This window comes from Phalacrocorax carbo, chromosome Z, assembly GCF_963921805.1.
Source record: "Phalacrocorax carbo chromosome Z, bPhaCar2.1, whole genome shotgun sequence".
NCBI classification, from domain to species: Eukaryota; Metazoa; Chordata; class Aves; order Suliformes; family Phalacrocoracidae; genus Phalacrocorax; species Phalacrocorax carbo.
The window spans coordinates 252,709-266,476 of record NC_087548.1 but is presented as its reverse complement, the minus strand read 5'-3'; the positions used below and the strand labels follow the sequence as shown (position 1 = coordinate 266,476).

General features: G+C 55.0%; 1 protein-coding gene across 1 annotated transcript; it reads right to left on the bottom strand.

Moving 5' to 3' along the window:
• Positions 1-744: 744 nt before the first annotated feature.
• Positions 745-3,271, bottom strand: RAX (retina and anterior neural fold homeobox). The gene is made up of 3 exons (XM_064438217.1): positions 2,750-3,271; positions 2,400-2,629; positions 745-1,575 (listed from the first exon to the last, which is right to left on the bottom strand). The coding sequence occupies exons 1-3, from the start codon at positions 3,024-3,026 to the stop codon at positions 1,123-1,125; spliced, it is 960 nt and encodes a 319-aa protein (XP_064294287.1). The 5' UTR covers positions 3,027-3,271; the 3' UTR covers positions 745-1,122.
• Between the last annotated feature and the right edge of the window lie 10,497 nt (positions 3,272-13,768).

The following is a 13,768-nucleotide window of genomic DNA, read 5'->3' as shown; positions in this document are numbered from 1 at the left end:
GCCACAACCTCCAGAGTGTGTAGCGCACCCCGTGCCCAGTGGAGGAGAAGGGGTGTTTCATTACAGCTTCTCAGCCCCATTACAGCCAGTAACAGAGATAATGGAAAATAAAGATGCTGCAGTTCTAGTTTCGGCAGCTTGGCGATGGGCACTGGGTGGGCTGGGGAGCCAGCGCGGCCCATTGCTGTGCCAGCCTCTTGGGGCTGCACTGGGCAGCCACACCAGGCAGGATGCACCCAGCGAGCGGGCCCCTGCCAGCAGCTCCAGCCACCCAGTCAGGTGTCCAATGCCTTGTCAGCTGCTGCCCGTCTGCCCCCATAGGCAGCTGGACTGCGGGGGCATGGGGCCCTGCAGCACCTGCTGGTACCCTTCTCCGAGGAGGCAGCAAGGCCCACAGGACTGTCACTGACCCCAGCATGCTGGGGCAGGGGTGGGCAAAGCCCATCCGAACCCAGCACTGCTCCACAAGGGCAGCTGTGGGAGTACTGCACCTGGCCCAAGGACTGCCAGGGCCCTGGCCACTCCTCACGGAGCAGGGAGCCCCTTGCTGGGTATGCTTCCCGCCGCGGGGCTGCAGCTTCCAGGTTCCAGTGCTCACACCCAGTTTGGGCAGGGTCCTGCTGCTGGAGGGGGAGGGAGGAGGGCGCATGGCCAGGCCTGTCCCACCCCTCTGCACATCACAGGCAGTAGAGGGTCCAGCATCAGCAGCTCACTCGTGTGCAGGAACACGACGCGCAGCCTTCGTGCAGGTTGTGCCATTTAATGGTGCAAAACCAAAAACCCTCTCCATGTAATGCAGGCCTCGATTCCCAGCCACTTTACATAGCTCTTCGCCCTACTGCAGCTTTTATTGCAAGTAAAGTGTCCAGCCAAGGAGGAAGAGCAAAAGAGATTTTTTTTTTCCCTAAGCTATGATCAGGCCCCTAACTCTGCAGGGCATGTGGAAAGGGGAATTAGAAGGACCACAAAATACAAAGCAAGCTGGGGTGTGGGGGAAAGGCTGGTGCAAGGGACAGCCCTCCCTTGCCTGGCTTTCCAGGGGAGCCAGAGCAGGGTAAGGGCGTCCCTTGGTTGTCCCAGGACCGGCCTTCCCTGTGGGTTTCTCCCAGGTGCTGAAGGACTTCAGATTGTCTGCCAAGGTTTGCCAATGGACTGGATGTGCTCCTTGGCCTTCATCCGCAAGGCAGCAATGCTGGTGTTGCGTGGGTCTGCCTCATCCAAGGGGAATTTGTCCACAAAGGTGGCCCCACACTGGTAAGGTGGCGGTGGCCCCATGGCCCCCAGAGGTTGCAGCGCATGGGTCACTGCCGGAGAGTTCAGGAAGGGCGGTGGCGTGTAGCTGCCGGGCAGGCTCTGCGGTGAGGCCACGAAGCCGGGCAGGGTCTGCAGGGCTGTGCTGCTGGGCACAGGCGGGCTGAGCCACGTCTCCAGGGGCAGGTTGCTGTTGAGAGGACCTATGGGTGTTGCCTGTGGTGAGCGGTTGAAGGAGAGGATGGGTGAGTCCTGCAGCTTCATAGAGGTCACCTCCAGCTTCTCCTGCCGCCGCCACTTGGCCCGTCTGTTCTGAAACCACACCTGCAAGCACAGCCGCGTTACCCGGGCCACAGGGCGGCACGGCAGCGCTGCTACCCCCACGGAGGGCTGAGGCTCTCCCCTGGGTGCAGTGGCACACACGAAGTGGAGCTCATGAGAAATGACAGAGCAGCAGACGGCGTGCTGTGCCGAGTGCAGGAGGGGGTTCAGCCATGCTTCCCCCACGGGCTCGGCAGACCCGAAGCCCTTCACTCGGCGGAGAGCAGTGCCACGGGGGAAGCCGTGCAGCGAGAGCCCCGCGGGGGAGCCGGCCCGCCGCACCTGCCCGCCCGGTTCGGTTGCCCGCTCGCCGCCACCCCGGTGCACAGCGGCTTCAGCCGCCCCGGCCCGGGACACGCCAGGCAAAGGGCAGCGGCGCTGACGACGTGGCTGGGACGGGCGGAGGGGCCGGGCCGCGGCCCGAGCCCGCGGCTGCCGAAAGGAAACGGCCCCGGGCTCCGCACTGTCGTGCCGGGCCGGGGCCGCCGCGCCGGGGCCGTGCGGACGGCGCCAGCGGCAGATGTGCCCGGTGCTCCAGCGGTGCCCCGAGGGGCCGCTCAGCCACGCACCGGGCGGGGCGAGCGGTACCGGTGCCGGGCTGGGCTCACGGGACAGCGGGGCCGTCGGCGCGGTGCCGCTCCGGCCGCCGGGATCGCGGGGCCGGGCCGGACCGGCCTGCGCCGCGCCGGGAGCTGCCGGCGCCGAGAACGCGGGGCTACGGCGAGCCGCGGCGCGCCGGGCTGCACTGTCGTGGGGTTTCCCGGCGCCGAGCTGAGCCGGGGGTGGCGGAACGCGGGGCCAGGCCAGCGGGCGGGGGCGGGCGTTACCTGCACGCGGACCTCGGGGAGGTTGACCTTCATGGCCAGCTCCTCGCGGCTGTAGACGTCGGGGTAGTGGGACTTCTCGAAGGCGCGCTCCAGCTCGTGGAGCTGGTACGTGGTGAAGGTGGTGCGGTTCCGCCGGTGCTTCTTCTTGGGCTGCTCCTCGTCCGACGGCTTCCCCTCGCCGCCGCTGCCGGCGGGCAGCTCGGGGCTGGCGCTGCCGGGGCAGTACGGCTCTGGGAGGGGAAGGCAGGCGGGTCAGCGGGAGGGCAATCTCCCCGCGGGGCTCACCCGAGGGCGCGGGGAAGAGCTGCCCGCCCGCCCACGACCCGGCGCCTCTCGCCCGTCGCGCTCACCTTGGAAGCACTCGGCGCGGCCCTGGGGCTCGGCCGGCGGCGGCTCCCCGGGCATCTTGGGGAGGCAGTGCCGGGCACCCCGCCTGTCCGGCTCCTTGGCGCCGCCGGCGCTGCCGTCGGGCGGGAAGGGGCCCAGCAGGCCGTCCTCCTTGGTGAACCCCAGGATGGCCTCGATGCTGTGCAGCCTCGACGGGTTCCCCCCGGGGCTCCGCGCCGCCTGAGCGGACAGCGAGAAGGCGCCCTCGGCCATGGCGAGCAGGGCGCCGGGCGGGTGCATGGGGCGGCCGGCCCGGGGCCCCGACGCGGCGCTGCGGTCCCACCCGGCCCCGGGGCGGCGCGGGCAGCTCTGGCACGGCGCCGCCCGGCGAGCTGGCCTCCTTGGGGCGGGGGAGGAGTGCCGGGGGGCGGTGGGCGAAAGGGAAGGCGAGGCCCCCGCGCCGCTCCGGCATGGCGGGGGAGGCAGGGCATCCTCAGGGCCCCGCCGGCAGCGCCCGCTGCCCCCCCCCGCCCGCCGGCCGCCCCGCCCCGCCGGACCCGGCCCCGGCCCCAGACGGCGCCGGGCGATGCCATCCGGGGCCCTCGAGGCGGGGCGGGCCGGCCCCCGGCTGCCGCTGCCGGGGGTTGGCCCAGGCCGGGCCCCCCGCCGAGCCCCGCGGCAGGAGCCCCGGCGCTGGGGCCGCGCTGCCGGGGCCGAGCGGCGTCGGAAATCATCGTGGGACAGGCGGCTGCCGGTGCGCCGGGCGCGGGGGGACCGACCCGGCACGGCGGTGCCCGGGACGGCGGGAGCCGCTTGCCGGGAGCGGGGCTTCATGGAGGGGCTGGGAAGGGGCGGGAGCCCCGGGGGGGCCTGGGCGAGAGGCCAGTGGGCGCCCGGCTCAGTGCCCTGCGCTGTGCTGCGGGCCCTCGGAGCCTCTGCGAATTACTCTCGCTTGACAGCTCCAGCCTGCATCCGTCCCGGGCATTTTTTAAGTGCATCGCTTTCAGAGGAAGCCTCTCAAAATGTGGTGTGCGGGGAGGATGCCGTGGCACTGTTCTGTGTCAGATGCACAGGGTAAAAGCGTTGGGGGTAAAAGTGATGCTCTGGTCCCCTGCCAGGATGCCTTCTCTGCGTCTGGCTGCTTTCAAAGCCAGGTTTACAGACCAAGTGAAAGTGCGTGCAGGCTTTTGGGGAGGATGGCCTCTGGAGACATCTGAAGGAGCTGGGCTCAGCCTTTCAGAGTTCACAAGTCTGGGGAAAGTGCTAGGCAATATTTCTGAGGAAATTTTCCAAGATGTTGGTACAGGAGGGACCCAAGAAGAGCTGATTCTGGCTGATTCTGTGACCCTGTCTTCCACGGCGCGAGTGTGGTTGGGAGGCTAGAGGGCAGGGCATGGCTTCATGGGAGATCTACAAAATGCTTTTGGAGGTAAGGCAGAGAGCGAAATCCCACACCTTGGTTTGTACTTGGCTTGGTGGACCCAACACAGTACTAACCAGGCAACGACATCATGTCTCCTGCCTCCAAAATGCTCCTTCCTGCATCGATATTTTTCCTGCTTTTCTCTTTCTGTCACTTTATCACTTCTTATGCAAGCGCTTGCCAGTTCTTTGAGGCACCGGCCGTCTTTTGTGCCAGCTGGCGTGACAAACACAGCAACATCCAGAGTGGTTTTCAGCCTGCGCTTAACTTTGAATATGCTTCCATTTCAAGCCTGAGGAGAGTATGTGAATGAAAGACACCACTGCTTCGTCTTCTTCCAGATATATTAGCTAGTCTAATAAAAGGTACGACCTCGCTCAACAAATCTTCATTTTTGCTTCCCCCCGCCCCAACAGGATGTATTTTCTGTAGATTTTTCCAGAGGAATCGCTTCAAAACAAAGTTTGGCAGTGCTCGCCCCTGCCCATGCCCACACCTTTTTAAGGTTTATGGTCTGATGTCCCAAAGTTAATGCCTTTCAGAAGGGCTCAGCTTTTCCTGCTAGCTCCAGGTGAGGTTTGCCTCCACTGACTGCTTCTGGGGGCAGGTGGGTCAGAGCCCAGAGAACTCAGCCATCGGTTGGCAGAGAGGGAAGAGGCTGACAGAAGAGACAAGAAAAGGTTAGTGTGGCTTTTGTGCACAATATGAAAAGCAAGTCAATACCATTGTAGGGGCAATGGAGGGTACTCAAAGCAATCAGCCAGGGGCCATTGTGTTCCTTTAATCTACATGTGTATTTCCCAAGAACTCTATTAGTGAAGTTGAATGAACTGTGCAATGTCCCTAATTTCTTCTAATTTGGAGCTGGGGTTTTATGGCACTCACAACCAGCACAAAACATGCCTGTCCCTTCAGAAGCCATAGGCAAACTTGGGAATCGTTTTTGCTTGTTGTAGCAAAAAAAAAAAAAAAAAAAAAAAAAAAGCAAGGTGAGATGAAGGAGCAAAACCCCTTTAGCCAGACTCTGGTCTGGCCATAAAGGAACTGGGCATTGAGTCCTGGCACAGATGCTGCTTTTAGGGCGCCTGTCAAAATTGTCAAATACAGGAACAAGACTCAATTTTTTTGCTGTTAATCACAATGCAAACATACAGCAAAAAAACTTCCACCCCCGAAGCAGGGTACACATCCCACACAGTACACGAGAGACCATCCTCCCTGATAGAGAAGGATCCTCCTTCCTCAGCAGTAGATTATTTCAGTTGTATTTGCTGGATGGAACTGCAGTCGTCACTGTAGCAGCCTTGCAGGGGAGTGGAGTTGTCAAAAGAGGAAGCAATTCCCTTGGTCACAATTTGTAAAAATCTGGAAAAAAAACCCCGAACCTGTAGCAGAGCAGAGACCAGCTCCGACTCTTCTAGGTCCAGAGCTCTTTTCTCTCTTGCCATGCTTAAGGCACAGTCTGTGGTGCCCTGACAAGCACATGAGGTATCACAAAGCTCTGGGGAGGGAGGAAGTCTAATTCGTCCTCTGATAATCAGAGACTTGCACAGAGAGTTTAGGGTGGCAAAGAAAGGTAACTGGGCATTTCCTTTGAGTCTAATGTACTGGCTGTGGGCTAAATCCCCTGCTGCCACAGAATCCCCTGGGACATCTGTCATACTAGTATGAAGCCTCAGAAATTGATACTGTGGTACATCACAGCTTTGCAAAGACTATTTACCTTTGGAAATTACAGGGACAATCAGGATCAAACTTCAGAATATTCACTGGGGATAAAATAGGTGAGATTTGTTTCTTCCCTTTGGAAAAGATGGCCCCATTCCATCACTTTTTTTAGTTTTTTGCACTGTATTATTACAGAAATTGCTGCTGAAATTACTTTTGGAAGCTAACAAAAATTCTCAAGATGGACAGCCTGTAAAGGGCAGCGCCTGCCATGTCTCCTTCCTGTGCATGCATGGTGAAGGCTAAATGGGAATAATTTTGATCCTGTTGGTGCTATTGAGATGTATGTATGGGATGTAGCTTCACACAGTGAAATCGGCACCATAAAATGCCACAGATTCTTGCTTCCTTTCCTCCTGTCTTTTCTTTATGTCAAGCTGAAATAATTACTGCCTTGCAGAGCAGACATTTGACGCTGAAGTCACTCTGCAGGTGGGACATCACTCTCCAGACCAGTGATGTGCAGCAGGGAGTGCCTCCCTGAAAGATAAACAGGGCCTTCAAGGTCATACAGCAAATCGGCAAGGGGCAGGGAGTGGGGGGGAGGCAAGGAAAAAGGGGGAATATTCACCCAGGAGGAACCTGTACCCTGCTGCAGTTTGCATATTCTGTATCATCCGACAGGTTGTTAAAAACTGGAAGAACTGGCTTTGCTTTTTTTCTCCCCAGAAGTTCCTAAGTGTGCAATTTAAGAATGTTCTTGAAAGCACCATGATATGAGGAAGCTGCTGCCTCCTCCCATCACTGCATCACTCGGCAGCCACCTCCTGCTTTTTTTTTTTTCTGTGAGATTTCTCTTTATCCACCCCTAGGAGAGTTGGTTGTGTTTTCTCCACTGCTTATAAGGTTCTTTGTGGCATGCAGGAATCCCACAGGGAGTGCTGAGCAGGGCCCCTGTGCAGCACAGTGCCTGAGCCTCCATGGAGCGTGCTGGCCCCTTTGCCTGTCCTGGCTGTGGGCACGCACTCTGGCTGCTCTGGAAGCAGGGAAGCCTTTTCTGGGTGGTGAGCAGCATGGGTCTTGTGCAAGTCCATGGACGGTTAGGCTCACCACACTCAGCTGTCCCTGTGTAGGTTCATGCTGTAAGGCTATATTAATGCAATCCTTCTTTACTTGTTTTCCAATTAGCCTAATTGAATTCATATTGCTTAAAAGTGGGCACTAGAGACATTTATCTTGATGGGATGATGGCCTTGAGCTCCAGCGATCCTATTAGCTGTAAGAACCCAAATCCCAGGTAGGGTCTGTCCATCAGTAGCTCCCATGTGACCTAACACTTTAATCTGCTCCTCTTCTGTGCAGCACACACACACAGACACACGGAGATGCACACACATAGAGACATGTACACATGTGCATAGGTACATGCACATATGTACACATGCACACATATGCACGTAAGTGCATCTCCCCACACACACTCACACCAGCACACATGGACATGCACACACACGCAGCAGCTGCCACTTAAGGTTCCCGCAGGCTTAAGAGAAAGGTTGTTTAGTGCAAGACTTTGGAGAAAGACCTTTCTTTTTTCTTAAGAGTTGGAGCAGAGTCAGTGTTCTGCCTGCCTGCTGTGCTCCAGGCTCTCCCATGATCTGCCCCCGGGGCTAAACGTCTAGAGCAGTGCATGCCCGGTGATGTGTACCGCATGTGGCCCTGCCACCTCCTACCCATGTGCCTCCCCAGGCCTGTAGCTGCTGTCTGAGGACAGGGACAGCCAGTGCTGGAGGGATGAGCCATGCAGGCGCCTGCAGGGAGCAGGGCAGACACCTCCAGCGCGGTGAGGATCAGGCTCCAGCTGAGAGCAGGACAGATTTGCAGCTGTGCCCTGGCCATCATGACACCCTGTGTGTGGGAGTCTCAGGGGGATTTGGGGCAATGGTGCTGGCCCCCCATGGGGCCAGGACCCACTGTACCCTATCAATCCTGTGCACAGCCTGATGTCAGCTCCAGGGTGGGTGCAAGCTCTGGCCCCAGCACCCCAGGGAAACTCTATCTATGCATGGGAGCTGAGGGCAGAAACCAGCACCTCCTGCAATGTAGCCCAGCTCTGCCACTCCAGACTGAGAATTTTTAAGTCTCTGGCTCTAAAAATGGTACCTAAGGCAGCTCACTCCCATCCCAGTGGCAGATCAGCGCGGCTGTGGCCAGTGCCAGGGAGCATCCCACGCTGGGATGGGGAGGGCCCCTGTCCCTTGCCAGCCTGCAGCCACCTCCCAGCCCCAGTCACCTCTGCCAGCCCTGACATTTTTTTGGAATCTCATTAATCACTTGTTTGGTGATTCTGACCGTACTTTCTTCTTTGACCCTTTAAACCATGAAAATGCTGATCCTATATGTGCTGACGAATTTAATTAGCTCCTTTAAACCACCAGATGCTTTCAGTAAGATTTTCAGGGTGCCCCAGGCACATTTTAATTCAAAGGTCGAAAGCTTTAGGCTTATTTACTTTGGTGTTTTACAGATAAGACAATTCAGTCTGTAAAGTAACAGACCATTATGGAGACACCTACCAGATTTATACAAATACAGCTGGAAGTGGATTAATCCTCACAAACCAAAGGCCAGCTCAGATGAGCTGGCAACTATTTTAACTGCTTTATTTAAAGACCTCCTAAAAGAGCCCACTTGTCTTTCCGCATAGATAATTAAACTCTGTGGTGACATGTGAGAGAAGGATCCCAAGAAACAGAAATCGGATCATGAGTCTTGGTGGTTTTAGGTGGAGTGTTCGAGACTGAGTTAGCATCTCAAACTGGCAACCTGTCACTAGTGGAGTCCCCCGGGGATCGATATTGGGCCCAATATTATTCAGTAGCTTTATAAGTGAGCTGGATAACGGCATCAACTGAAGCCTCATGAATTTTGCTGATGACACCAAGCTGAGTGGGGAAGTAGACACTCCAGAAGGGAGACCTGCTCTGCAGGGAGATCTGGATAGGCTGGAAGAGTGGGCCAGCAAGAACCTTATGAAGTTCAACAAGGAGAAGTGTAAGGTCATGCACCTGGGAAAACATAATCCGGGAGTGCAGCACAGACTGGGATCCACCTGGCTGGAGAGCAGCTTTGTGGAAAGGGACCTGGGGGTCCTGGTGGACAGAAAGCTCAACATGAGCGAACAGTGTGCTGCTGTGGCCAAGAAGGCCAACAGGATGCTGCGTTGCATCAAACAGGGCATCGCCAGCAGAGATAAAGAAGTCATCATCCTGCTCTACTCAGCGCTTGTCAGGCCACACCTGGAGTGCTGTGTCCAGTTCTGGTCCCCGCTGTACAAAAAGGATGTGGACAGGGTGGAAGGCGTCCAAGAGAGGGGCCACCAGGATGATCAAAGGATTGGGAAGCTGCCATACGAGGGTAGGCTGGGAGAACTGGGTTTGTTCAGCCTTGAGAAAAGGAGGCTCAGAGGGGCTCTCATCACCATGTACCAGTACTTAAGGGGCAGCTACAAAGAAGACGGAGACTCTCTTTTTACACGGAGTCCCGTGGAGAGGACAAGGGGGAATGGACACAAGTTGCTCTTGGGGAGATTCCAATTGGACACCAGAGGAAAACTCTCCACATTGAGGACAGTCACCATTGGAATAATCTCCCCAGGGAAGGGATTGACCCGGCCACGTTAGACACCTTCAAGAGTCGTCTGGACAGGGTGCTGGGCCATCTTGTCTAGACTGTGCTCTTCTCAGAAAGGTTGGACTAGATGATCCCTGAGGTCCCTTCCAACCTGTGATTCTGTGATTTGCTTGCTTTGATGCTTGATGAATGTGCTGAAGATAGGTCTTCACCAAAGAAATGACCTGTTACTATACAAGAGCCACTGACATCCATCACTGAATAGACCAGGGCATCCTCTGGAAAAAGCAAGGAAGGTAAACTTGACAACTTCTGTGTTTCTTAAGTAAGAAAGATGTGAGCAAGAAGAAAAGGCATGTTTTCTTGGGCCTGCAGTGGAGGAGATATTGGGTAACAGGTTTTCAAACAAGTCTATGCAGCTTATATTTGAACAGTGATTGCTGAAAAAACTTTTCTGAGATGATCTCTTGCACCTGAGAACCCCCTTACACAGAACTGTCTCATGGAGGCCAGCACCAACACCTGCCACCTCTCCCTGTCCCTAAGCTGGTAACGCCAGCATCACTGCTGGGGAACTGTGGCCAATGGCTCCTGAAGGGGCTGGACTGTGTGTGGTACACAGCCAGCAGGGCAGGGCTGAGCCCCATGCTGCCCCAGGGAGGCACGCAGGGCAGACCGGGGACCGTGGTTGGGTGCACCAGAGGGTCTGGATGGCCGAGCAGGACTCTGGCAGTAAGCCAGGTCCAAGGCCAAGCTGGGAAGTCCATCTACAGGTCAGGATTGGGCCTAGCGATCACCAGGCAGGTCCAACGTCCAGCTGGCAAGTCATTTTGCAGGTCAGGGTCTGTGCTGTGGCCAGGCACAGGCGTGGCTGTGGCTGAGCTGCAGGCAGGCACAGCTACAGCACAGTTGAGGCAGGGACTGAAGGCCCAGTCCTAAGCTTAACTGGAGGCCCAGGGCCCATGGGCAGGGGGTGTGGGTGAAGGGACATTGAGAAAATAAAAAGTTCTTCGGCCACCAGACTTGTAGGAGAAAGAAGTCTATCTGGCAAAAAGAGTTAAAGCAGCCACTGATTGCCCTTTGCCAGGGCTGATAACAGTGGCTCAGTGTGACACAGAGCTGTCTTAGACACCTGGGTCTACCAGGTCCTTGCTGGCAGTGGGTGTCACAGCAGCCTGGTGCAGGGAGGAGCTATATTAAAAAAAAATAATCTGCTTATGTTAAAACTAGAGCAAGACAAAAAGATTGGATGGTTTTTGTAGCTTCTAAAGGTTTCTTCTAAACTTTCTTACCATCTAACCTTTATAGTTTTCTTGTTTGGAGGATTTTTCTATTGAACAGCAAAGGAGAAATAGACCCCTCCAGACCCTTGCAGAAGGCAGCCTTCCCCTTGCTTTTCCCTTCCAGAGAGGGAGAGGCACACTATTTTATTAGCAACACCATGGGAAAAATGTTGTTGAAATGGACACACTCCTCTAGGAATGACCTGGTCTCTCCTCACAGACTGCACCAGTGCCTCACCCAGCTCCTCATTTGGGCAGCAGGAATAAAGGGGCTGGAGTGATCTGCAGTGGGTTTGCCCTACAAGTTTATGATATTTTTGCTTTTAATCTGATTTTTTAAAATAAGGTAGACACCCAGAAAGTCATGAGGCATCTCCTCTCCTCCCCTCCAAGTAAACTGCACGTGGAGGAAGCCAGAGGACCACTTCTGTCAACCAACACTGACACATCTCTGCATCTCTTTCCTAGCCTCAGGGCCAGGGCCAGGGCTGAGCCTTTGTGTAGTGGCACAGGGAGCTGGGCAGCTGCAGGATGAGGTACTTGGCCAACAAGCTGCTGGATTGGAGAAGACAGCAGAACTGGCCCCGCACAATCACGTGAGAGCAAAATACAGGCACCACTTCAGTTTTAGGTGGTCTGTTTGTAGGCAGGAATCTCAACTTCCTTTTCCTGTTAGCAAACTGGCTACATTCAGGGAAACTTAGAAACTATGTACCTCTGTCTCTTGCTGACAGCCCAGAACAGGGTTTTGCCCAGAACTCTCCTCAACGCACTGAAGTGATGTAAATGATCTGCATGTTTTACAGACCTGGGCCAGTATTTTTCATGATGCTACAGATTACCCAGAAGTCTGGAGGCGATTCCCTACAAGTCACTTCTGATTAGAGAGGAGCTGGAGATGTACAGTTCTTCTCCCATTGGCTCGGCAGCAGACAGCCCCCCACACAAAAGGAAGGTAGAAACAAAGTCAATATGCTCAAGACACTCAAAGATTCCAATAACAACATGCTTTGGATCTGCACTCCTGCCACCCAGAAATGTTGTAACAAACGCAAACATTTCAATGTCTGTGGGAAGAGTGTTTTTAGAAAGCATTTGCCTGTGTGCTCACCAGTACATTAGGGAAAAAATGGTGATCACTTGAAATGCTATAAAGGAGTCTAGTAGAAAATGGATAAAAGACATACAAATAAATGTGTTTGCCCAGATGATTAAAGCATGATCCGTATATGATGAACACATAAAGCTACACACTGGTTCCTCTGTCCTTTTGCTGCCATGGAGGAGGGCACCATTATATCCATTGGTGATAATGGGCTTTTTAAAAGTAGCTAATTTTCTCTGGCCTTTTCCCACATCACAGTGTCTGTACCAGTGCTGCAGTAGTAGGTGGTGGGGTGACGCTCCCTGGCAGTCTCGGCACCCAGCAGCCCGGATGAAGCTCCCTCCCTTGCCCTCCTCTCTGTCTCATGGCAGAGGTGGCTTTGCCAAAAAAGAGGATTTGTCCTCCTTTCCCAAGTGACTGGTAAAACATTGCAGGCATGCCACACACTCAAATCCTCCCCAAGATTTTGTGTGTTTGCCCCTTGGCACTGCAACTGTGTAGCTGTGCATGACTGAGGTCCCCATCTGCAGGGAGAGGGACCATGCCAGGCGAGTGCGGGAAGATGCTCTGCGCTGTTCAGGCATTGTGGGCTACCTGGTGAAACCACAGTTTTACCAAGCGCATGCTGTGGTGTCTCCACAGCAGTATTGCACTTCACTGGGTAGTTGCTTCTGAAGCTGCCAGCAACCCGACCTGGTGCAGTCACGCAGACCGTCAGCAGCCCCTGGCCTTGCTCCATCCGGGCCCGCAGCAGCAAGAGGCATTAGCTGGGGCTGCCAGATAGGATGACTAAGTCCTTTCATGGTAAGCGTACCAAGGGCATGACCAATGAATACAATAAAGATGTTTACAAGATATGGTTTACGGTGCCAGACACAAAGACAGGTGTTTTTCCTGTACCTAATGCTGGGGGCACCCAGCTCTTTTCTGAAACCCCCACCAGATCTACTCTGTTGGTGACAGGCCCTTCCAGAAAGTTGGTCCATTGGATCACCCAGCTTCTCTCAGCAAAGCACTGTAACTCACTGGGGCCTGGCAGAGCCACCACCATACTGTGGGGCTGGGGGTCATGATCCAGCTCAGGCAAAGGGGGCTCAGTGCAGAGGATTTCACCTCTGGTGTGCATTGTGTTGGTATCTTTTGCACTTCCCAGACCAATACCTGAGGCCAGGATTGAGGAAGAATGAGCAAAAAGAGAGGAAAGGAAAAATGGAAGAATGGAAGAATGGAAAACGGAAAATGGAAAGGGAAGGGAAGGGAAGGGAAGGAAAGGAAAGACAGAAGACTGAAAAGACAAAGAGGGAGGAAGGAAGGAAGGAAGGAAGGAAGGAAGGAAGGAAGGAAGGAAGGAAGGAAGGAAGGAAGGAAGGAAGGAAGGAAGGAAGGAAGGAAGGAAGGAAGGAAGGAAGGAAGGAAGGAAGGAAGGAAGGAAGGAAGGAAGGAAGGAAGGAGGGAAGGAGGGAAGGAGGGAAGGAGGGAAGGAAGGAAGGAAGGAAGGAAGGAAGGAAGGAAGGAAGGAAGGAAGGAAGGAAGGAAGGAAGGAAGGAAGGAAGGAAGGAAGGAAGGAAGGAAGGAAGGAAGGAAGGAAGGAAAGGAAGGAAGGAAGGAAGGAAGGAAGGAAGGAAGGAAGGAAGGAAGGAAGGAAGGAAGGAAGGAAGGAAGGAAGGAAGGAAGGAAGGAAGGAAGGAAGGAAGGAAGGAAGGAAGGAAGGAAGGAAGGAAGGAAGGAAGGAAGGGAGGGAGGGAGGGAGGGAGGGAGGGAGAAAGAAAAGAGACAAACCATACTTAGCGCATTTATTCATTTAAAATGAATATTTTTACTTGATTGGGTGGAGACACGGAGAGAGAGAGAGAGAAAGAGAGACTTATAAACCTGTAGGAAGGTGTTACATGTATTCATCTGCAAATTTCTTTCACAGGCTAGCTCTTGG

Coding starts and splice junctions, on each gene's coding strand:
- RAX (XM_064438217.1), bottom strand. CDS start 3,026: ATGCACCCGCCCGGCGCCCTGCTCGCCATGGCCGAGGGCGCCTTCTCG. Junction 2,630..2,749: donor CCGCGCCGAGTGCTTCCAAG/GTGAGCGCGACG, acceptor TTCCCCTCCCAG/AGCCGTACTGCCCCGGCAGC. Junction 1,576..2,399: donor TCCCCGAGGTCCGCGTGCAG/GTAACGCCCGCC, acceptor CTGTGCTTGCAG/GTGTGGTTTCAGAACAGACG.